We start from the raw sequence: 26,006 nt of genomic DNA on the forward strand, positions 1-26,006 counted from the left end.
GGACAAACATTTTAGTAACAGTAAACAATCCTAAAGCTACATAAACCAGAATTAAAATAAAGATACGAGCATGTTTGCATGTGTGGGAAATGGGGAAGATCCCTTTGGTCTCTTTGACTTTACCTTTAAAATCATATGCATTTTTTCCAGAGAGAAAAGAGTTGAATTGTTTTAAGGAGTAAGTATACATGATTTGGTGTAACTAGAGGGTATATTAGGAACACTAGAAAAGGAGGGGCACTGTGGACCATTACAGTCCTGTACAGGCTGAAGATCTGTGAGATCCCTGTTCCTCCATACCTTGTATATAAATCATGACAGGTGGTGACTACTACCCTTCTCTTGGTTGCAGCCCCAAAGTAACTAACAATTACCTGTTTTTCTTCATGGTTCACTTATTGTGCAACCCTATGGAAGAATACTTTTGCTCAGCAGTTGGTTCGTAAGTGCTTGCGATCTTGATGGGATGGCTTATACTGCCTCTCCAGATACTTAAACTGAGATTAAACCTTAACCATCATAAAAAGCCTAAAAACTGCTCAAGCATTTAACCAAACTTCTGAATACAAGTTCCAAATTCCACAAGTTTCCAAATGAGGGGGAAAAAATGGGGAACTTTCAGCTAGAAGCAGATGGTATCATTTCCCTTTAATTTATCCTTTCATCTTTTTTCCTTCTCCATTTTATTTTTGCAATGTGTATTTTATCCCTTCTTATTTTTCCTTGTATTTTCTATTCTTCCTCTCTTCTTATGTTCTAAATGTTTTTTTCTCTTCTTTGCTTTGCAAATCTATCTGTCTTTACGCTCTCATTATCATACCTTTTCCACATACTATTGAAATGAGAGGGTTTTTGTGGCAAGAGAAAGCTATTTTATGCCTCACTTCCATTTTGAGGAGAACAGAACTGTTTTGAATAAATTACAGTGATCTAAAAATCATAATTGATTGTTTTAATTCTAGCTGCAAGTATCGTGAGATTTTGTTACAACAATAATTGGGAATTTGGGGTTGTTGCAGAAAGATGTTAATTACTGCAGCATATTTAACTCTTAGCCCCTATTTTTAGACAGCAGTCCTGGACTTAGTTGCTGCTTCTTATAGAGATGAGAATGAGCTTTTGAACACTTCTTGAGTTTTCACATTAGTTCAGTATGAAGTTACTTAGCACAGATGTTCCTGTAATTGTGATATATTGGGAAAAATTTAATGTTCAGTGGTCCTCAAACCCATGCTTCCACCTGTGCAATGCTCTTGTCTCAGAGCTGTAATATAAAACTTCTATGAGTACAAGCTTTCTGAAGAACATTTGGGGATTTTTTGTTTGTTTGTTTGTTTTAGTTTTTCATGAAGTCTTTTAATTCATTACATTTTTGAGTTTGTATTCAAAACTATGTTATTGGTTAAGCGAGTTTTTAAAAGCCACTGTAAGGCTGGACTGAAGAGGTTTTGAAGAGTCTTTCATGTAACTAATGAGTTTACATACTTATACTATATCGGAAAATTGGGGTTTATTTTTAAAGAATGAAATAAACATGTACATCCGCACTGGGAATATAGATGGTATTGTATAAATGAGAATATGCAGGGATATAGTCTTAGAATATGTATATGAGAGGAAAAGATGTAGTAAACCACAAATGAAGCTTGATTTATTTATTGTTTATCATGTAACTTTTATATATGCCAGAAGTTAAGCTAAGAACAATGTTGTGACTGAAAATGCCTTAATGTTAAATTTCATTTGCCACAATCTGATTCTCAAGCTAGAGTAGGTGTCTTGGTACCTTTGTGTAGCTTAGGTATCAAGCTCACTGTATTTACAAATTGGAAGCTTTTTATATCAAAAGCTTTTTTGAATTGCATATAAAATCTCCCCAAACTAGTAGAATTGTATTGTGCATTCCTTATCCACATTAAAATTTAGCTTTTCTAAAGAAATGTGAAAATGTTTTTGTGAGTATGAAGTATGCAACTCCATGCAACATGCTATTGATACCGCAAGGTAAGCTGACTTGGAAGATGAATCCTTTAACAGAATAGTGTCTCAAAGTTGCCCTAGGATAGCGGTTTACAGGGGTGTTACAACATCATAGTAAGCAAACTGCTAAGAGTATCAGGAAGATACTGGAGGATTTTGTGCAATGGCTTTCTTGTTTGTTGGAACTGAACTGAGACTAAAGCTAGTGTTTTAAAACAAGAATAGAAACTGTTGATAATCTCACCTAATTTAAATCTTATTTCTTGCAGCTTTGAACTTGTCACATGCTGATGCAGTCCTTTCTTACTGGTAATGCATAATTGTCATGAGATCACCTGGGTTTGGATGATACTGAAGTCCAAATGCTTTAGGTCATGGAACTGTGTGGCTGATCTTTAGACCATGAGACCATTGCCACAATCTTGAGCCCTTATGAAACATAACTCTAGAAGTTGTACTCCTCCCTTCCCTCAACTGTTTAACCTCTTTGAAACAACCTGGTGATAAAAAAAAATTCAAAGCCTTTTTAGTGAAGGGATTAATTGAACTCAAAAACACCTCAGAACTTCTGTGTCCCAGTGAGATGAAATCTGTGGGAAAACAGTTATTCCTGAGTGCAATATCTCTTCTGTGAAAATGCCCTGGTTTTGGTCAATACCCCAAAAACAGGAAAGAGCATCTACTTGTATCAACACAGTGAGGGCAGAAAAGAAGGGAGGAGTTTTCTTTTTTGAAAACTTCTTATTCCGTTCTTTTCCTGCAGTTTTAGATCATGGATTCTCAACCTGCCTCTTTCTTGTGTCTCTTGGCTTTTTATATTAATAGATGGTTGAGACTATATTGGCCATTGAATTATAGAAAGTCTGGTGAGAAATTTCAATGGCAGTCACATTGTAAACCCTTTTTCAGATGGCATAATTTCCTGGCAGATGTTTGCATTTGAAAAATAGATTCATTTTCAACATTGTGTGACTGTTAGCCCAGTATGAAGGTTATAGAGTGAGGGTTAGAATCAGAAAATATAAGTCACAGTGTGACCCAAATATTTCTTCAGTTTGTCACAACTACCATTTCCATTAATACTCACTTCAATTTCTATTAGCTGAAAGCACGTTTATCTCTTTAGATAAATAAACTTTAAAAATCCATGAATATAATTGTGTGCAAGGAACCATGAAATATCATTTGACCAGGACAGGATAGCTTTCATCTAAAACTTAAAACTGAAGTACCAGTTTCTATTGTAATTTATTGGAATTATATAATATCTTTTATATAACTGTATTAATATATTACATTTTCAGTATAATTCCAGCAGACTCATTTGAATAGTTATAATACGAAAAATGATCCTCAGAAGAAGGCTCTGTAGGAGTCCAAGTCTGTTTCAGTGGCTTCAGATCTGCATAGTTCTACAAATCCAACCAAAACCTCAGGTTTTCTTCCTGACTTCTCTGTCCCAATGGTAATGAATAGACTGTGGTTATAATTGAAGTAAAAATAATAATATTCAAACATATCAGAGTAATATCATTATAATCTTGCAATCTTTATTGGTTCTTCATTATTACATTGTTGTTCATGTAACTGAAAATGCATGTGTACTTTTTCATTTGTGTAGGAGCAACAGGTCTGGTTCCTGGTGGAGTGATAGAATGTGATGTTTGGTAGTGTGATAATTTTAGATTAATATTTTATATAAATAATATAGGCTATGTATTATTATTTATATACCACACTACCTAATCATTGCATTCTGTGTTTGCTGACCTTTGGACTGAAAGTGTTCTGTCTATTTTGACTTAATTTAGAAGGGAGTAATGGACATATGCCTTCTGGTCCTATCACTGTACATTTCTTCAGGAAGCCTCCTTACAAATTCTTTCCTGTTAGAACACAGGTCATATCCCAGACTGCTACTTCATTACCAGAATCTTTTTATATTCTATATATGGTAGAAGGGAGAAATTAAGTTTCTAAAATTCTCATTCATTTTTAACTAACTTTGTTCCTGAAAGCTGTAAATGCGTCATGTCTGAGACCACACAGAACACGCTGTTCTGGTCTGGTGACAGCAAAGTCACCTTCTGCTTTCTGTCCATTCAGAAATAGCTACAGTTTGTAACCATTACTGTAACATGCATCCTGGTACTGTGATCCAGTTTGTTTCTCACCTGTCTTGTAATCCCCAGCCCATTCCTTTCCAATGACTGCACACAAGAGCATCAGCAGGAATTTGTTAGGTGCTGGAAATGTGTTTTCCTTCAATGTAACAATAAAAGATTCAATAGCTACTTTTAAATAGGAAAAGAGTTTGATTTGCTTCATTAATTTTGTCCTACAGAAGGGGAAGTATCTGAAGCTTTTAACCTTTAGAGAAACCAGGATATGATTAATTTATCTGAAGGTCTAGTGTTGTTCTAAATGCCACAAGATGCCCTGACTAGTCTTCAGTTGTTAGGAATCTCCTGTAGGCGCCATACCTTCAGAATCTGCCAGACCCATGCAGATATTTCTCATACTTGAGGGAGTATAAAATGGCACTAGATACTTATACTTAGGCACTTGAAGTACTCCCCTACTTTCACATGGCCATCAGAGCATCTCATCAGATCATTACTAGGTCCTGTTAGTCGATTCACAGTAGCACAAGACTTTATCACATAACTGGTTACAATGGCAGCCTACCTAAGAAAAAGTGAATATACTTTGATGGCTGGTTGGTACTTGAAAGGAAGCCATTATTTATGGAGTGGATAATGTGGTCCCTTTATTCTTTGGCTTAATAAGATGAAAGTTATAACTTGCTCTCATTCAGTTAGTACCTGAAAATCTGTGGCAAAGTTGGGCTTTGTGCCTTCTAAGGCCTTTCTCCAGCCAGGCTGCATATTATGTCAGTTACGCTTTCATTTCTCAAATATTTTTACCATGTGAGATTGTGCCTTTTTTTAGACCACTAGCAATTATTCGTGTCAAGCTTTACCTGTACTGACATATCTGTATCTTATTCAAGGACTTCCTATTGTGGAAAGGATGGATACTTCTGCCAGCATGTGGTTATTAACAAGTGTGATTGGTTGAGGTATGCTTATCTGTCAGAAACTTGTCACAGCTCATCTACTTGGCTTTTTGAGCCGTCTTGAGGATAATTTTTGGTTTTCTCTGATAGACCAAAGATAGGTCTATTCTAGTGTTCTGAAACCGATCTGTGAAGCATGTGGAAGGATTTAGGTAGGTATCTTCACACACAACATCAACATTTCACATCTCTCTTGGATACATCATTAATTCTTTAAGTAGGGAACTGTTCTATACATTTTCTACCATTTCCCTTTTCCAAGGATACTGTTAATGATACAGCAAGTGGACTGATGATCTTGGTTGGCTAAGAAGGTTTTGGCATTGCAGTCAGATTCACCAACTACTGAATAGTCCCAAAACTCTTCTTACCTTCAAAACTTAGCTTATCCGGACCTCTTTTGAGAGTGGTTCCTAGAAATATCAGAAGGGGCTCTGGAAGATAGCTAAAATCTTATCTGCCAAAGATTCTGCTGCAGGAATTGAAAAAGCTGTGAGTGTATTTCCTTATGAATCTGAGGAGAGAAACTGAAGTCTATAGCTTTAAAATTAGTTATACCTAACCTAGGAATACAAATATTTGAATCACTTTTGAATAGACGATGGAGTTAATGACGGTAGAGTGGGCAAATAGTTCATGCTTTGGATTTCAGTGAAGTTTTGCTTTAGCTCTCAGTTTGTGGATGTGTGAAGCTCTGTTTGGAGGTAATTGTAACATTCACATAATGTGCTTTACCCTAAGTGGAAGGCACATTCTCAAGTTTAATGCCATATTAAATGTAATTTCAAGCAAGATCTCGGTTAAATGTTAGCTCATTTACTTAGTGACTCTAAAAACAGACTAATGGAACTTGTTATCTGGCGGTTTCTTCATTTAAGCTGCTAATACTTTACAAAGATGTCCCTAAACTGTATGCCTGGAACAACGTAAAAAAGAGTTACGCATGTTCTTTCACACTAAAATACTCACTTCTCTACTGGATTGAATAAATCACAGAAGATGGGGAATGCACAGAGTCCATTGGCAATTCCTCACCTGGAATACTAGTGGTGTCTCTCAGTTTTTAATCACTTCATTCTCCCAGGGTTCTGAACTTTTTAGTGATTTTGCAATTTAGAAAAGCTATTAACTGCACAATTAAATCATGTGCTACCACAAACTGTTAAGTGTACTTAATGCAGTTTAACTAAAGACTGCCACTGAAAGGGAATGCTTCTGTTCTGTTCTTCTCCCTTTACCACTTACTGCTTTTGAAAATTCAGCAGTTCTAGTGGTCCTATCACCACAAAGTGAGCCAGATCATTTTACTGATACTGATGAAAATAAAACATGCTTTTAAAAAACAAAAATGTAAAATAGCAACAAACTTTTAATGGCATGATTAGTCTTAAATCAACTGTGAAACTGCATCTAAAGTGATTGAAAGCACAAGAAAAAACATGGGAACATTTGAATCTACTCCCTGAACTCATGCTGTCTCTCCCCTGTCAAAAAGGATCAGAGTATTGTTCTTTTTTCTGACAGAGCTGCTAAAATATACTAGTTATCATCAGTTTGAGCTCTAATTAGAAATCTGGGAAAGTAGCTTGGTGGTTCAGTTTGGTGGTCTGAATTCTTGGCTGTAATTTATTGTGCCTCGGTAAGCTTGAAGGGTTCAGTTTCAGGTTTTCTGCCTAGGCCCCAAACTGCTTAACAGAATACTGGTACTCCATGCTGTCAAGAAATAAGGCTTGTCTGTGATAGCAGAAATTATAAAAGTAACTTGGTGCATGCCAAAACAGACCTGGTTACTCAGGTAAATGCAGACTTTTTCATAAGTCTGAGGAGACAGATGAAATATTGAAGAAGTGGGTGAAATATTTTATAAGCAGCTGGGAGAAGTCTCACGATGGCTAGCCCTTGTTCTCATGGGGGACTTCAACTTACCTGATGCCTGCTGGACATACAATACAGGGGAGAGGAGACAGTCTGGGAGGTTCCTGGAGGGTGTGGAAGAGAACTTCCTGACGCAGCTGGGGAGGGAGCCAACTGGGGAGGGAGCCAGCAGGGGAGGGCGCCCCGCTGGACCTGCTGCTTACGAACAGGGAAGGCCTGGTGGGCGATGGGGTGGTCGGAGGCCATCTTGGGCATAGCGATCATGAAATGATAGTTTTCGATTCTTGGAGAGGTAAGGAGCGGGGTCAGCAGAACTGCTGCCTTGGACTTTTGGAGGGCAGACTTTGGCCTGTTCAGGAGCCTGGTTGACAGAGTCCCTTGGGAGGCAGTCCTGAAGGGCAAAGGAGTCCAGGAAGGCTGCAGGTTATTCAAGAAAGAAGTCTTAAAGGCACAGGCGCAGGCTGTCCTCATGTGCCGAAAGAAGAGCTGGCGGGGGAGAAGACCGGCCTGGCTGAACAGGGAGCTTTGGCCGGAACTCGGGAATAAAAATAGAGCTTACTACCTTTGGAAGAAGGGGCAGGAAACTCAGGAGGACTACAAGGATGTGGTGAGGTTATGCAGGGAGAGGATTAGAAGGGCCAAAGCCCAACTAGAACTTAATCTGTCTACTGACGTAAAAGACAACAAAAAATGTTTCTACGAATACATTAGCAACAAAAGGAGGGCTAAGGAGAATCTTCATCCTTTATTGGATGTGGGGGGAAGCATAGTGACAGAGGACAAGGAAGAGGCTGAGGTACTTCATGCCTTCTTTGCCTCACTTTTTCATAGTTAGAGCAGTTGTTCTCGGGGTACCCAGCCCCCTGAGCTGGAAGACAGGGATGGGGAGCAGAATGAAGCCACCATAATCCAAGGGGAAATGATTAGCGACCTGCTACACCACGTAGACATGCACAAGTCTATGGGGCAGATGGGATCCTCCCAAGGGTACTGAGGGAGCTGGCAAAAGCGCTCACCAGGCCACTTTCAATCATTTACCAGCTGTCCTGGCTAACTGAGGAGGTCCCAGTTGACTGGAAGTTAGCAACTCTGACACCCATCTATTTACAAGAAGGGTTGGAAGGAGGATCCGGGGAACTACAGGCCTGTCAGCCTGACCTCAGTGCCAGGGAAGGTTATGGAGCAGATCATCCTGCGTGCCATCACATGGCACGTACAGGACAACCAGAGGATCAGGCCCTGCCAGCATGGGTTTATGAAAGGCAGGTCCTGCTTGACGAACCTGATCTCCTTCTGTGACCAGGTGACCCGCTTCGTGGATGAGGGGAAGGCTGTGGATGTTGTCTACTTGGACTTTAGTAAAGCCTTTGACACTGTCTCCCACAGCATTCTCCTGGAGAAACTGGCTGCTCGTGGCTTGGATGGGCATACTCTTTGCCGGGTGGAAAACTAGCTGGATGGCTGGGCCCAGAGAGTTGTGGTGAATGGAGTTAAATGCAATTGGCGGCCGGTCACAGGTGGTGTTCTCCTTGGCTCAGTACTGGGGCCAGTTCTGTTTAATATCTTTATCAGTGATGTGCACGAGGGGATCGAGTGCACCCTCAGTAAGTCTACAGATGACACCAACCTGGGCTGCAGTGCCGATCTGCTGGAGGGTAGGAAGGCCCTACAGAGGGACCTGGACAGGCTGGATCGATGGGCTGAGGCCAACTGCATGAGATTCAACAAGGCTCAGTGCCGGGTCCTGCACTTGGGTCACAACAACCCCATGTAATGCCAAAGGCTTGGGGAGGAGTGGCTGGAGAGCTGCCTGGCAGAAAAGGACATGGGGGTGTTGGTTGACAGCTGGCTGAATATGAACCAGCAGTGTGCCCAGGTGGCCAAGAAGGCCAATAGCATCCTGGCTTGTAGCAGAAATAGTGTGGCCAGCAGGACCAGGGAGGTGATAGTGCCCCTGTACTCGGCCCTGGTGAGGCCGCACCTTGAATGCTGTGTTCAGTTTTGGGCCCCTCACTCCAAGAAGGACACCGAGGTGCTGGAGTGTGTCCAAAGAAGGGCAACGAAGCTGGTGAAGGGTCTAGAGCACAAGTCTTATGAGGAGAGGCTGAGAGAGCTGGGGTTGTTTAGTCTGGAGAAGAGGAGGCTGAGGGGAGACCTTATTGCTCTCTACAATTACCTGAAAGGAGGTTGTAGCGAGGTGGGGGTCGGTCTCTTCTCCCTAGTAACAAGCGATAGGACGAGAGGAAAGGGCCTCAAGCTGCGCCAGGTGAAGTTTAGGTTGGATATTAGGAAAAACTTCTTCACCGAAAGAGTAGTCAGGCACTGGCACAGGCTGCCCAGGGAAGTGGTTGAGTCTCCATCCCTGGAGGTATTTAAAGGACTTGTAGATGTGGTGCTTGAGGACATGGTTTAGTGGTGGATGTGGCAGCGCTAGGTAAATGGTTGGACTCGATGATCTTAAGGGTTTTTTCCAACCTAAATGATTCTATGAGTCTAAATGTACAGTTGTCTCTTTTTGGCAGTGAGTATAGTCAGCAGTTCAGATTGAGGCTTAAGGGGTTGTGAGTGATGGAATGTTTTCACATTTCCTAGCAACTGCTCTCCATGTCTCGGATGATTAATAGAATTTGAAACAACAGTTCTTACACACCAAGAAGACTGCAGGTTTTTATCTTTCAATTTCCCAACTCTTTTACATAATACTTTACTTTCCATGGTTACATGTAAATCTTGCAGTATCGCATATTCTCTTTGTCTTAGTAAGGTCCTTGTGACTACAAATTCTGACTAATTTGGACTTCATCAATTCGATTTTAATGAATCTGAGTTCATTAAAATTTACCAGTGTGTCATCATCATCCTTTGTCTGGAACATAATTATTTCATACCCGATCTCAACAGATTTGAGAGAAGAAGAATATTCTAAGATTGCAGTAAAATACATGACTATGAGAGAAGACCACATCAATACTTCTGCTGCGGGGGTATGAAGAAAGTGTTTCAATATAAAGACACTAACAGGATTTAAATTAAAGTTGTTTTCATAAGGGACATAAGTTGCTTTATAATTATTTGGAACCCTGCCCAAGTATGTTTATAACCAAAAATTCTTTAAAAAAAAAAAAAGTCAGAAATGTGAGAGCTTAAGCTGTTTCTTTACAGCAGTGACTAACGGGTTAAATACAGTTTCCAACTCTGTATTCCTGTTGAGTTCAATCGTACTGATGTGCATGCCTGTTAGCAGTCAAGGCAGGGAGACTGAATCAATGAAGACTGAATTATCCTCCTGTTAGAGGAAGCTTCTTCAGTGCAGGGTTGAGATACACTGGGATCAGAAATTTTGCTTTCAAGTTGCCTGTCCTGTAGACAAGAGGAGGAATTTGGTTACCAGTACTCTTGATTTAGCATCCTGAGTTTTTAGTTTAGAAGGGTGACTGCCACAAAGATGTATAGACCGAGAAGTAAACAAACTAAATCACTTTGGTTGCTGTTGCATAAGAAATCTAAGAGCTTGCTAGAGATCCTATAAAACACTGAGAGCACTGTTGGCATCAAGTAATAAAAAAGAGAAGAAATGTGAAGGGAAGTTTTATTTTCAGTGTCCTTTCAAATTTTAATAAAAAACCAGAATAAAATGACAAACTTGATTTATTGTCACTCCTTCCCTTCCTCCCCCCACCCTCCTGCCTCTACTGAAGATGCTTTTATGGGCTCTTTCACTATACATGAGTTTTGACCAAGGCATGCAACAAAGGTTTGAAGTTACCCTTGCCTAGTTTTCTGAAGACCTATTAAATAAGACTTTATTTTAATTTCTAGCTGTTCTTCCATTCACTTTTGATTTTTTTGCTACTGCTAGCTAGAATTAAAAAGATATATTTGTCTCAAAAGTAATTATTTCTTTTAAAAAATCAACAATTGTGTATATGACTCAAATAATCCTCTTAGAACCATTGTGTAAAGTTGGATATTCCTTACAATAGTTGGACACAGACTTGAGAGAAAGAAAAGCAGAGGTATTGCTACAGTTGGTGTTTGGTACCAGCCAGCCCATTGTAATGTGAATAGCTCCAGCTAGCCACAGTAATGCTCTTTGTCTTAGTTGGATGTTCTGGGGACAAAGCGAGATGGAAGAATTTAGGAGAGCAAGGACACACACTTGGATATAACAGGTTAGAGAAGTCAGTAGTTTATTTTTAAAAAAAGTTTTGTAATGTTGAGTACTCTCAATATTGATAATCCAAACCACAGCTTCTGGGATCTGACATTCTGTTTCGATCTAATCCTGATGGTTTCCATCTTATTTTTCTTTCAGTTTGTGAACTTTTTAATGCTAATTAAATATAAGCATAATGGAACACTTTAAATCTATTTTTTATCCATTTTTTGATCCACATCAAAAATCTTAAGATTTGTTTTACTTTATCATGTTTACATAATCAGATATATTCCTTTATATTCTTCTATTTAGCCTTCTGGAGTCAAAGAAAGGCCTAATTTACTAATATCTCAAACTTTAATTAATTCTTCCAGTGTGTTGTGTTGGTTTTCTAAGTGACATTATGCTGGTAATTCGTAACTTTATTTAAACAGCTCAAGGATTTGTACTTCATCAGAGTAGGCCAGGCTCAGGATACATAACCTTTTTCCCATCTAATTTCTTAAGAAAAAAACATGTCCCTTCTTTTGAGATTTGCTGTTTTCACAGATAATTTATGTATTGCTAGAGAGGAAAGAATGTGCGTGGTTTGCATTAAGTTTTCAAAATAGAGGGAATTTTATACTGACCGTTTTCAGAAAGGTCAATTTCAGATCATAGGCTTCCAGTCAAAAAAAGACCAATATTCATACCTAATCTAGTTTACAGAATATTAATGAATATATTTCATTTAACAGTTCATCTTATTTCTAAGGAAATTTTGCATATATTGTTAAGCTGTTTTTCATGTCGGTACATTTACTGCTTTGACCAAACTGGGGTAGGTGAGCCGATAGCTGTTTTTAAAAAAGTATATAAATCTTGCATGAAATTGTGGTGTTGTATGTTACTTCCTTAATGAATAAAACCAGTTGATTCAAATATTCTGTGTATGTTCTTGTTGTTTTGTCTTTTGGTAGGATGATGAGGTGATGGAAGAATATAGTGAAAATAATTTCTATGAATCTGATGAAGAACAGAAAGAAAAGGATCGGAAAGTGAAAAACACCTATACTATGGACCCAGATCACAGGCTGCTGTTACGAAATACAAAGCCCTTGCTTCAAAGCCGAAATGCTGCTGTATGACAAATTCCTTTTTGCTTAAAATGTTAAGCTACTAATTATCTGTGCTTCTAGAAAATTTAAAAGATTGAAAAATAAAATTACACCTCTTTAAAAGTGGTGATAGTACTCTCTAGTAATTTATAGGAGAAATATGGTGGTTCTCTCTTTTTTGAAATTAACTTAGCTTCTAAGTAAAACACCTGAACTGAATGTGATATATGCTCCAACTATTAAAGACAAATAAAATATTATAGAAAATACGAGAGCATTTGAATCCAACTTCTATAGCATGTGATGACTATAACATAGCTAGCTTTTAGTGCTTAAGTTCTCAGCAACCAGGATGGCACAAACTGTCAGTTTTGGTGGTACAGATTCACAGAGAAAATCTTAGTTGTTAGTGATTCATTAAGTTGTGCTTTCCTTTGAGTCTCACATTTTAAAAGTAGACAATTATATGCCTAAACTCTTTGTCAGTCCAAGCCAGATTCTTAGTGTCGGTGCCTTGGCAGGGGTCCAGGATAGATATGATATCATAAGTATAGTATGCTCTGCAGTATTTCCATGAGATTTTAAGACACAGGTAAATTTTTAGAACTGGAAAAAGCCATGCTGATGGTGAATTATTGTGACATTACTCAGATCACAGAACTTTATTTCTAACCTCAGTTTGTCCTGTTAATCAAGACTAGATGTCTTCAGGAAAAGAATTCCAGTGATAATGAATATTCATATCATTGCAAAACTGCACCATGATTAAGTCACCTCCCAACCTGTTCTTGATAAGCTAAACAGATCAGGTTTTTGTTTCTCCTATGGAACATATTTCTAGATTCTGACTAGTGTCTAACTCTTTTCAAAACCACTTATAATCTGCCAGCAGATTTTGGAAACAAATTGAATATAGTTTTCAATAATAATTCTGTTAGAGCACAGCCTTCTGCTAAAATCACTGTTCAATATCTGTACGATATTTCCTCATCTCATACAAAGAACAAGTATGTTAGATATATTTGCCATCACACTGCACTGAGAACAGGTTCAGTTGCTTATCTTCCACATTCCATAAATCATTTTCTTTATATCTGTTAAATATGGTATTGATTCTCACATTTATGATCTTTAACTTTCTGATATTAAAGTTAACTAAGATGTTCAAGTGCAGTTTGTCCATGCTTCATCGAATTGCTATTACACCAGTTTTTGTACCATTCACAGAATTTACCAGCAATTAAATGAATTGCTTTCTCTTTGACCTTAGATTTTTGTCAGTAGTAAGAGATCCCTATAGTATATTGCTGAAAATCTTCCAGTTATTTCCTCTTTTTACATGTTTATAATCACTTGTTATTGTTTAATAATAATTTTTGTTTCATTGGTAGTAAGATATCAAGTCAAGTGTCATAATGATAGCTTTACTTGGAGTCTCCTTTCTATGATTTGTTTCATTTTGAACAAGAAGTTGACCATGACAGTATTGTAGGGAAGGCTGTGACATGACTTATTCATTAGCATAAAGTTCATAATTTGTCTTTTACTTATGAGAAAATTTGAAAAGAAAAAAAAGGTATAGGTTTTAAGGTGCTTATATCTCAGTCTTCTGCTTTTTGCTAGCCAGGATGTTGGTATACAACCCTGTAGTTTTTACTTACTGTTGGATTTGAGACTTTAGAAGTTGCCAGTAAAGGCAGCTGTCATTTTATAAATTGCATGATAGACTAATGGAATGAAAGATTTTAAGTGGAAACTAAATAATAGATAATATTGAACCTGTATATAACAAAATTAAAAGCACAAAATTTGCAGAAGTTTTAAACAGTATTTGCTCATTAATTTGTACAACTGATGTTAGCAGTATTGACTTAGGAAGGATGATATGTTTACAATTTAAATTGCCTACATTTTTCCTCTCTTTGTCCCTCTTCCTCTGTATTTCTATATATTATAGTATACAATAAATACTGGGAGGAATGAGAGGTACTTAATTAGGTTTGATTTTAGAAATAAAAATATCTTTCTTCTGATGTCTTCCCCTAATCTGTTTTGTTGATTTCGAAGAACATGGCTATGCACTTTGCTTTCTGAAGAAGAGTGAGTTGGTAGTTCTGCAGGTCTGAAGCAAATGTGATAGATATGTATGACGATTTGAAGTTAACATGCTGTTCTGAATGTTCTTCTTTTAGGTCGTAATGGCAGTTGCACAGCTTTACTGGCATTTGGCACCAAAATCCGAAGCTGGTATTGTTTCTAAGTCATTGGTGCGTTTACTTCGTAGTAATAGGTAGGTCAAGTCTGTACTTTGCGTTGCTATGTCTACCTTTTTGTGAGAGTTTTCATACATACTTGTTTAGCCGTAGTTATAAGAATATAACTATTGTGCTATTACAGTCTCATTTAAAAATTGTCCTGTAATACTAATTTTTACTTAACAAATGAGGATCATTAAAAGTAATTCCATCATTTTCAGTATCACATCCAGTAATCATTCAGTATCGCAAGTGTTTCATTGTTCATTATGACTTTCATTCTGAGAAGAATCATGGCTGCCTAGTTACCATAAAAATAGAGGCAGTACTAAGTAGTTTGCTTAGTTTCTTGATTTTTTTCAATTATTGGAAGTTATTGAAAGTTTAATTATATTGGGGTTCCTTACTGTCTTGCTAGGCACTAAAGAAGTCTTCAGATGTGTATTTTCTTTTCTTGCACTTAATATTGAAGACGACTTGTTGACAGAGAAACTAAGACACATAGTTGTTAAAATACAGCTTGATGCTGCTGAATTCCTTATATTTCCTTAATCCTTGGACTGTTTTTAAAAAACAGGTTTATATTTCATTCAGGACATTTAATTTTGACTTTATCATCTTCAGTGTGACCTTATCTACTTTCCTGTGAAGGATCTCACTGGCCACATGTTTCATAAGATTGATAATACTGTATTTTTTATTTTTGTGTTTGATATATTTGATGTATTATGCCAATATTTGCTGCATAAAAGTTGGGGGTTTTTCCCCTCAGTTTTTAGATTTTGAACTTCCACGTATCTGTATGAAAAGCCTTGAAGGGGCGATAGGACACACAATATTAAGATGTTTTCAGAGTAACTTTCTAACTAACCATGGTATTTTTGGCTAGAACTTCACTGTGAAAATGATTTATTTTTTCAAGTTGCTCACATCAAACAGACAAAAAGCTTTTTTAAAAAAAATCATTTTTATTGTGTCTGACAAGCTTACTCTTCTTAGATGGGCTTTAACTTTTGTAAGCCTGGTCACCATAAAGCTCTTTCTCTGCAAGCTTCTGCAGCTCACCCATGGCTAATGTCTCTATCATTTAAACATTAGTAAAGAAGTAAAATTGGGATTGGTAGAGTATTCATGCTTTTATTTCAGATAAAAACGAACCACTATTATTTTTGTGTTTGGTTTTATAGTACAGCATGCTTCCCATTTTCTTTACACAAAGATAAGTAAAATGGCTAGAGCAGTTTGGCCTATGTACAGGTAATGTATAGAACTAAACTCACACTCACAGGTTGAAAGGATTATTTTTGCATGTGGTTTATTGCTCATTTATACTCAAATTTCATCAAAAGAGAAGTCACATCTTTACTGTACCTCAACTAGTGCCTAAAATGGCACTAGTCTTTTGATTTTCCTATGTTGATTGGCTTGTCTGCTCTGTGTGACCAGTCTATGTGAAACACTTCTGCTATTAGAGCCACTTTGAAATAAGCTTTTCCTGTTTGCCCTTGAAGTTATGTGCCTATGGCCTTTAAATTAATGTCAAATATGCTATAATCTAGTTAGGATGAGAGTGCCTGGAAGAGCATTTCATAGCAAGTTCCAGTCTTGGTTCAGCATGTGCAGCTGACTATTTCCATGTACCTGTGTAAGAATTACATAAAAATAGGTTTAAAAGATATTAAGTACTTCTCTTATTACTTTTCTTTGTCAGCAACAGCTGTAATTACTGCAGGGCTATTGAACAGTTTCAAATAAGAGGAGATAATGGATGTGATGATTTCTTGATTAGGATGTGATTTGCATCATGAAAGAATCTGAGCACTCAAGGTTCAGAAAAATTGCATGTAAATTATTACTTCGTTTTTAAGCAATTGGTGGCAGAAACTCTGTAGTTTAAAAGCTTTAGACTAGTACCCAGATTTCTTTTTGCTCACTACTGCTGAGGCTTTTAAACTAACACATTAATGATGAGAATATCCTCCAAACATGTTTAATGGTTTTGTGTTTAGAATATTACATAATTCTGTGGTCTGTATCTTGACAAAGTCTATTATGTTAAAGTCCTGCTTTTTGATGGATGTGTATGCCTGACAGTGTATAATCTTAAGTCACAGGAGACTCTCGCCCTTTTTGAGAATTATTAGGAAATTTTTTAAGACCAAAAAAGTCATAGCAATTCTTGCTAGTTGTGCAAGGATTAGCTATTTGCATAACTAATGCAGTCATTTCAACACTACAGATAAAGCCCATGTGTTTTTGTTCTCAGCTTTGTCATCCTGAAATATTTAAATTTCAAGATGGTGGACAAAATGTAAGGTTTTTGTGAGCTATTTCTGGAAGTGCCAGAATGCTGATGTTTTAAAGGAATTTTTGGTTTAAGCAAAGACCCAAAGCCTACAAGAAGCATTGCACACTGGTGTTTGTGATTTTTTTTTGCATATTGAAGTTTTTAAAAATGAGAGCCTGGTTTCATCACGCATCTTCCTGTGAAGCAGATGATGAACTTGTAGCAGTTGGCAATAAGCTTTTTCCTTCTATGTTTGTGCCAAGTCAAATGTATAACTAACTTCAGATGTATCTGTAATTTTGCAGAATAACTCTTGGTTGTTTTCTTTTTCAAATTCTAGGGAGGTGCAGTATATTGTTCTGCAAAATATTGCCACTATGTCAATTCAGAGAAAGGTATACTCTATTTAGTATTTTCTAAATCACATTTGATTTGAAACATAGGTGAGGTACTTAAATATGTTCTGCTTTTCAGGGCATGTTTGAACCTTATCTGAAGAGTTTCTATGTTAGATCAACTGATCCAACAATGATCAAAACACTGAAGGTGAGTTAAAAAGCTAATTTGTCTATGTACTGCTGGACAAATCTGTTTGCAACAGGAAGGTAAAATTTTCTTGCACTGATATAATACACACCGTTCTGCACTTTTTTTCACTAAGTGTAGAGTTGTGGCTTTTAGTTAAGTCCACAAGTATCCTTCAGGCTTGTCAGGCTATCTGAAAGTTCTCTTGTTACCGTGTTGTAGACAGCAGATGGTGTATGTTTTCCACTGCAGCTTTTGGTACCTTTCAGTGATACAAAGCATTACTATTTTTATCTAACCAGCCATTCAAACATTTAGAGTTTGAATGTCTTAATGCAAGGAAGAATCTTCTCAAACGAAGACAAATGAAATCACACAGTCTTTGATACTGTTAGCTTAAAAAGAGCTTAAATCTGTTTCCATTAACAAAATGGGACAGTGTTAGAATCCCAAATTCCCTTTGAAGTCAGCATTCGACATGAGAAGTACTTTAGGCTTTCCTCAAGGCCACATCTCAATGCATGTTTTAGGCTCTCATCTTCTTGTTTTCTCTATTCTTAGTCTTTAACAGACGTGAAATCCTTGACAAAACAATAGCTAAAAAATTGTCTACTATTATGTGCCTTGTCTCTTGTTTTGCTTTAGATTGTCATAGGCACTTGTGTTTAGGAGTGGAAGGTACAGATTTCTTAAAGAAACATTATTTTTTCCTCATTTTCATTTTACGTCCATGTTGCACCCTCATTACATGTGCAGAGTGGTGCAGTCCAAGCTGGCTATGCCCAACCCATCATATTTTTATCAGTCCAACATTAAATCTAAGTAAATTTGAGGCAGTTGGAGGCAAAGAGGTCTTCCCCACATTTAATGATTACGAAAACTGTCAGGAATACTAGTAAGACTTAGTGTTATCCACGAAAAGTCACTCCTGAAATAATTGAAAGTTGATATATTTGAATTCCCATATTAATTGATAATACAATGATGAAGAGGTGGAGTAGTAGAAATTGTAGCAGAAAATTTTAGGACGACCTACACTGTTACATACATAAGAAAATCTTGTGCTTTTCTCCACCCCCTACCCCCGTAGTTCCATCCTATCTGCTGTAAGATAGGAGGACGAGACCTATGGCAACATTTAATATGTAGGAGCACCCTAGAATTCATCTGCTGCACTGTTTAGATTTCTGTTTCGTTCTCTGTTTCTTTCCCAACATCAAGTTTGCTTTTTTGGTCACTGCTTAGCATTTCATAGAATCATAGAATTACTTAGGTTGGAAAAGACCTTTAAGATCATCAAGTCCAACCGTTAACCTAGCACTGCCAAGTCCACCACTAAACCATGTCCCTAAGCACCATATCTACACATCTTTTAAATACGTCCCCGCATGGGGACTCAACCACTTCCCTGGGCAGCCTGTGCCAGTGCTTGACTACCCTTTTGGTGAAGAAGTTTTTCCTAATATCCAACCTAAACCTCTCCTGGTGCAACTTGAGGCCACTTCCTCTCATCCTATTGCTTGTTACTTGGCAGAAGAAACTGACGCCCACCTTGCTACAACCTCCTTTCAGGTAGTTGTAGAGAGCGATAAGGTCTCCCCTCAGCCTCCTCTTCTCCAGGCTAAACAACCCCAGCTCCCTCAGCCACTCCTCATAAGACTTGTGCTCTTGAGGAGCAGCTGAGGGAACTGGGATTGTTTAGCCTGGAGAAAAGAAGGTTTCCATGAGGTTATCTATTTTAACCACAAATTCTCAGTTATAATTAGTAGTAATCAGCTCAGATCCTATCACTTCTTGTAAAGTTAAGATTTTTCCCCAGTTGTGAACATTACTTTACATTTATCTGGGTTAATTTTTTTTGCGATTTTATCAGCCAGTCACCTAATATTTGAAGTTTTTATGCAGCTTTTCTTAGTCAGCCATTGTCTTCAGTTCTCAAAAAACTGTAGCATCAGCTGAAAACTTTGTCACCTGTCTTCTCATTCCTTTCATAGTTCATGTATGAACATGTTGAAAAGCAAAAGACCAAAAAAGATTTGTGGGATTCCACTGACAGCCTTCCTCTACTGTAAAATAGTCTCCTTTTTTTTTTTTCCTGCTTATTCCTCTCTTTCATTTATCCACTTGCTTTGTATGCTATGCTAGGTATGTATCTTTAAGAGCCTTTGGTGACAGGCCTTATTAAATTGCTTCTGAAATACAGGTGAACTGTATCAATTAAGTGTCCTTGTTTGTGTGCAGCCAACTCAAAAAATACCCACAGATTTCTGAGGCATGACTTCCCTTTACAGAGGTAGAGTTGTCTTTTTCTTCAGTTTACCTCATTCAGATTGTATTGAAATTCTTTCTTCTTCAAAGTTAAAACAACATGGAAGCATAGCATCTTAACAATATATGCCAGGTGTTGTGTATCATCCTCTTGTTCACCAGGAACAAAGAAGAGGCCTTTCAGGGTCTGATGTTGATTAAGATCTGAGGAGTCTTATAGATGCAACTGTTTCTTTCCTGAGTTTAAAGGTCTTTTATTGCAGTTCATCTGAATATAATGGACAGAATTATGTCAAGCCCATTTGTATGCAATGTTACACTAAGGCTAGAGCTCGTAGAAAATGCATCACTGAACCCTAGAGTCCTGCTTTGAAAACCTTGTGTGTACTTGCAAGGAGAATGTTCCTCCTGAGTGCAATGCTGCTACCAGTTTATCCTGAAATCTGGTATACTCTATTGAATTCTAAGTGGTATTTTTAGTAGGATTATCTTTTATTTATATACAATACAAGTATAGTGTATATGTGGTACTGCTTATAATATTTTATTTTAGCTTTTGATAAAATATCTGTTTTTTTTCTTGTAGCTTGAAATCTTGACAAATTTAGCAAATGAAGCTAACATATCAACTCTGCTTCGAGAATTTCAGGTTTGTGCAAAAGTGTATTTTTATATGAAATGCTCTCTGTTGGCCAATTGCCATTATTGGATGTTTCAACTAGATTCTTAGTCTTAAATTTTTCAAGTTAAAGTCTTTTCCAGGATAAAATGTTCTCAGAATGGAAATGAAACTGTCTCATATCATAATGGATAATGGAGCTTCTTATATGTGGAATGGAGTTCCGATGTTTTGTTTCTCACTGTCCTTCCGGCTACCAAAAAAAAAAAAACTTATGAGAAAAACTCAATCATTCCAAATTCTTTAAAACAAATTCTACCAACTTGGCTGATACTATAAGTCACTACATGATAGGGTCTTAATTTTAGCAGTATTTGGCCATTAGCATTTATTGCCAAACCTCTTTTCTGTAAGTCATTTAATGAAATAGTATTATCTCCAATATCTGTATACCTATCAGCAAGATGTTCTGCCTATATTGTGAAAGAGTGTCTGTCCTTCTTTCTTTCCTCTTTGCTTATGACATTTATTTTCATTGCTTCAGTTCTCTGGCTGGATTTCTCTGAAAGGTACTGGTTCTCAGGCAGGTAGGTTATTCATAGTTTCACAGATGCTCCTGGTTAAATGAACTGAAACCTCTCTGAAGAGAGAGCTCATCAACTCCTCCAACCTTGCACACAAACTAATTGCTGTTTTTGTGTAATTGTCCCCTGCCCCAAGCTTTCTTGAAATCAGAGGTTTGCATGGCCATGGGTGACGAAAGCTGGCAAGAAAATGTCTTCTAAAAATGACAATGAGATTAAAAAAGTGTAACTTCTAATGTGCAATGTAGCTTTCTAAATTGAATTTATTATACAGTTTGTCTGTCTTATGATGACAATATGGTAAGTCTTTGGTTGACAAAACTTATGAATTGACTAATGAAAACCCTGTTTCCTTAGACTTACGTGAAAAGCCAAGATAAACAGTTTGCTGCAGCTACAATTCAGGCTATAGGCAGATGCGCAACTAACATCACCGAAGTGACTGACACATGTCTTAACGGCCTTGTATGTTTGCTGTCGAACAGGGATGGTAAGCTAAATGTTCTGTTTGTTTTCTTAGTAGCTGATGGCATGAAACCTTTTCTTAATGGGAACCACACAGAACAGATCACGTTAAAACATATACGGGAGTTGACTTTTGTAAGACTTTAGCTGACGTAACTCGATAAAAGTAGTGGTTCTGGTGCTTGTTCTTGTTTGAAGCACTTCAGAAGGCTCTCATAATCACTGGGTACTTATTTTCTCTTTTGTTAGTGAAATTAATTCCTTGTGGCCTGCAATTACATGTTTACCTGTTTTTTCTCAAAATGCCATAATTATTGAACTGTGCTGTTGAGATTATTGTAGATGACAGTTGTTTTACTGTTATATGTTTGGTTGCATCAAAACAGTTAGCCTGTAGAGGGTGCTGAAAGCTTGGAATGTTTTTTTTTTTAGTGCATCAATGCCTAACTCAAAAAACATGTTAAATAGTTTTAGGATAAATGGCCCCAAATTTGGCTTGATTTTGTAATCTAGCCTTCTGTTATTTTTATATAGTGAAATGCGAGTTGCAAGTCACTAAGGAACACAACAGGGAACAGATAAAGTCAAATAGGATATAGCAGCACTGTAAATCAATACCTGATAATATTGTATATTCTTACCAGTTACCAATGAATATTGCACAGAATAAGTCAGTAAGAGAATCGGAAGATTATTACATCATGTACAGTCTACATGAATATGGTTAAATATTGGAAATAGAGTTAAGAAAGATGTAGTTAATAATGTCAGGAAGGAGGAAAAGTGTCGTTTTGGGGTGGCCTGGAATAATTAGAATTGTTCAGAGAACACAGGTGAGATCTACTCTAAGCTTTGAAAGGCGGCATTAATTCCTCTCCATATCTACTGGACATATTTTTCATGGTAATTCTAAGAAGGCCTTTGTTAGGGACATCACTTTGGCAGCACATAGTCATCCTTTGACCCACTGATACACTCAGAGCTTTCTCTTATTTGGTTTATGAACTACAAGTCCTTCTCTCCAGCTTCACCTTGTATCAGAAATTCCTGAGAGGCCCCAGTGTATAGCTTGGTAGTTTTAATATATGTAACTTTAATTTCCTACTGCTCCGGACCTTATGTCCCTTTATGCTTTTCTGGTTATCAACTGTGTTTAAAGTATCTTCCCGTATTGTGTTACAAGGCTGTGTCTGCAAAATGCATGTTTTTGTATTACCTTCAGCAATGACCATATTAAAAATACAAGCTTCAAAGCTTGCTCTTGAGTCTGCTTAATTCTGCTAGTAATCTTCCTTTAGGTCAGTAGGCTCCTTTCAGCATGTACAAATCCCCATTTTTTTTCTGTCTTAAATAAAATAATAAAACTATCAGTTCAGAATACTGAGTTTGTTACTTAATAGTCCTTCTTTCCATTTTCATGCTTTGTTTTTCTTTTTGTGAAGAAGGAACCAAGATAAGAGGAAAAGGCTTTTTTTCTTTTATCGTAGCTTCTCAATTTAATAATTCCTTCAAAGTAATTCCATATATATATATACACGCACACACACACACACACATGCATGTGCATGTATACAAAGGTCTGTCTCAACAACATTAGTTTTCTTGCCTGTCTCTAAGTAGTTGTCTAGCAAATAAAATTATCTTCTTGTGCTTACTGTTCTGAAAGACTGCAAAGGATATATTGAGGGTCTTTTAAACCTGGCAGCTGGCAAATTGCTTTACCATTGCTGCAGTGTCTTTATTCCTTCTTTCAAGGAAAGAATAGAATGGCATAATTTATGTGGTACCTTTTCTCAGGTGGCAGGAAATTACTGATAGTCACAGCTTACTGAACATAAGAAGAGTTTTGGGCATGGTAAGGGAGAAAAAAAGAGCTTTAGCATGTGTAGAAGAATAGATTTAAAAGTCTTGGTTAATTTTGCTTTCCTCCAACTTTCACCCGTAAAGTGTGCAAGCAATCTGTTTGCCGTGCTACTTCTTCCATGGTTTTCTGAAGCCTGGAAGTAGTTCTGCTGTCTTTGCATAGCGTGAAGCCCAAGCTGGTAAGTGTAGCAGGTTCTGAGGTCCCTGAAAGCAGAGTCAACTCTGCTTTCTCTGCATTGTTTTCTTATTATGGGGAATTCACTTGAGTGTGGAAGAGAGGTGACAAAATTAATTCTACCAAATCAAAACAGAATCCTGAAGAATGAGCTTGTGGCAAAACTGTCTTCTAATTTTGTGCTCTTGTTCTGGAAAGACCCTCACTGTAGATACAACCCAATTAATTAATCAATTAACCCAAGATATCTTGGCTGTATCTGGCACAGGAGGTGTGCCATTAATCATTCTGGAACTTGGGTACTTAGAGGCAGAGTGTTGTTACACAAGAGTCTCTTCACGATCAGTCAGGTCCAGCTGGGATAACTCTTCACAGAGCTCTAAGTGTCTCATCATTGAACTTTCTAGTGTCTGTATGTGCTTCTGTGATTCAAATGTTTTTGTTTTTTTTTTTTACTATAGCCCCCAGCTTCCCTGAGTAGGGGGAATTTGACTTTAAACAAAGCACTCATAAATATGCAAAGAAAATTTCAAGAGCAGTTCTCAGCTTCACCAGAGCTTTGTTTCTGGAAGCCATGTTGAAGGCTGAGAATTATTTTCCTTCCTCGTCTGCTGAAGGAAGTACAAAAAGAAAACTTATTTTGGCTCTTCAGTGTGACATTTGGCATTTGACGGATGCATTTCCTTTAAGCAGTTGCCTTGATAATTTCAACTGACTGCTGGCCCCACTGTGACATAAGAGTCATTTTAGATGTAAGAGACAGATGGGTTTATAAAAAGTCTCTTTTCTCTGCCTGTACTGCATATACTAGAGATCCTGCAGGTTTTTCTCAGATAGGTGACTTTCCTTTTCTGTTGAAAGTTACAGGCTATGGATAGTAGATAATGTAAACACAATTGTAGGATGTATCGCTAAAACAATTTTTTTCCTACCAATCTGTACAAATTTGAACAGGCAAGTTGTGAAATCACTGGAACTGTTAATATGTCAGGTAACTACTACCTATCTATTGGAATTACTGTTAGAATGACGTAAAAGAAACCCAACTCCTTGTAGTGTTTAGTTTATATGTATTAATGTGGTTTCAGAGTTCTGTTATTTATGTTACAAGGGTGGAAAAACTAACCAGGTAAAAGCTTAGACTTCAGGCAGTTCTGAAAAGCAGAAACTTAAAGTTTGTCTGGATATTTAGCTCTAACAATTGCCTTTTAACTTTAGTTTTAACCATTTGCATAACCTTCTAATAACCCAAATAATCACAGAATCATAGAATGGTTTGGGTTGGAAGGGACCTTTAAAGGTCATCTAGTCCATCCGCCCTGCAATTGGCAGGGACATCTACAACTAGATCAGGTTGCTCAAAGCCCTGTCCAACCTGACCTTCACTGTTTCCAGGGATGGGGCATCTGCCACCTCTCTAGGCAACCCATTTCAGTATTTCACCATCCTCATCATAAAAAAATTCCTTACTTATATCTAGTCCGAATCTACCCTCCTTTAGTTTAAAACCTCTACCCCTTGTCCTATTGCTACAGGTCTTGCTTGTTTGTCCCTATCTTTCTTATAAGCCCTGTTTAAGTACTGAAAGGCTGCAATAAGGTCTCCACAGCACCTTCTCTTCTTCAGGCTGAACAGCCCCAACTCTCTCAGCCCGTCCTTATAGGAGAGGTGTTCCATCCCCCTGATCATTTTTGTGGCCCTCCTCTATACCCGCTCCACCAGGTTCATGTCCCTCCTGTGCTGAGGACCCCAGAGCTGGACGCAGCACTCCAGGTGAGGTCTCACCTGAGGAGAGTAGAGGGGCAGAATCACCTCCCTCAACCTGCTGGCCACACTGCTTTTCATGCAGCCCAGGAGATGGTTATCCAGGTCCCTCTGTATGGCATCCCGTCCCTCAGGCACGTCAACTGCCCCACTCAGCTTGGTGTCATCTGCAAATTTGCTGAGGGTGCACTTAATCACTTGTCAAGCCTTGCTATGAGATTCAATTGGTATATTCCTTGCAAAAACAGTTGATGCAGTTTTGCTGCTTTTAGAAATAGTGATTATACAAATTATAGACTGTGAATAAATTAGTCTTCAGTTGCATGTTTTAGTTTCTGCAAGTATTGATTAATATAAGTGGAAGAAAATTTGACTAAACATCAATGGTATCAAATGTACTATTTTAGAATGCAGCTTTTGAATGTTCTCTGGTAATACACTCCTTGCTGAGGTCTTTTTTTGAGTTTCTGTTATATTGTGGCCAAATTCTCGATTATGAAGAAGTCTATAATTCGGTCCCCACAAGTTACTGTCCACTACATTGTTAATTTTTTTATATACATCATTATTTGGCAAAATGCAACATTGTATGACTGAAAGTATTTTAGGTTTTTGAGTAGTTGTCCTGCTGCAGGGTCTTCAGAGATTATCCTACTCAGAGTAGTCATTTCCATGTGCTTAATAATTGTTTGAAGAAAACTAGTGGTAAACATTATACCAAGATTTTTACTATTAGTTGTGAAAATTGGAAGTTGCTGATACCTCTCGTAGTCTCCTTTATTGGTAAAGGCATTCCTGATCAGATTTTCTGTGGTATTTCGTCTTTATTTTAAGAATATGATTTACTTTTTATGACCCTTTAGATATAATATAATTTGCACTCTGCTTTGAAATTCTTGTGTTCATTTATTGTTGCTTTGTATGAACTTTTTCTTTGATAATTCTAGCAGAGTTAAATTTTTAGATTTTCTAATCTACATTAGCTCATTCAGAATGCCAAATCTTCCCCTT

At 37.4% G+C, this 26,006-nt stretch overlaps 1 protein-coding gene across 5 annotated transcripts in view; it reads left to right on the forward strand.

The window, feature by feature from the left end:
• Positions 1-26,006, forward strand: part of AP3B1 (adaptor related protein complex 3 subunit beta 1) — a 167,730-nt gene that overhangs the window by 52,179 nt on the left and 89,545 nt on the right. For all 5 annotated transcript variants that reach the window (XM_082336830.1, XM_082336832.1, XM_082336831.1 and 2 more), the window contains 6 exons: positions 12,053-12,214; positions 14,383-14,480; positions 17,073-17,127; positions 17,207-17,278; positions 20,112-20,174; positions 21,086-21,218. In XM_082336830.1, the coding sequence (XP_082192956.1) occupies positions 12,053-12,214; positions 14,383-14,480; positions 17,073-17,127; positions 17,207-17,278; positions 20,112-20,174; positions 21,086-21,218 (583 nt within the window). The remainder of the gene's footprint in view (positions 1-12,052; positions 12,215-14,382; positions 14,481-17,072; positions 17,128-17,206; positions 17,279-20,111; positions 20,175-21,085; positions 21,219-26,006) is intronic.

The sequence above is a fragment of the Platalea leucorodia genome (genome assembly GCF_965183815.1).
Source record: "Platalea leucorodia genome assembly, chromosome: Z".
In the NCBI taxonomy this organism is placed as follows: domain Eukaryota; kingdom Metazoa; phylum Chordata; class Aves; order Pelecaniformes; family Threskiornithidae; genus Platalea; species Platalea leucorodia.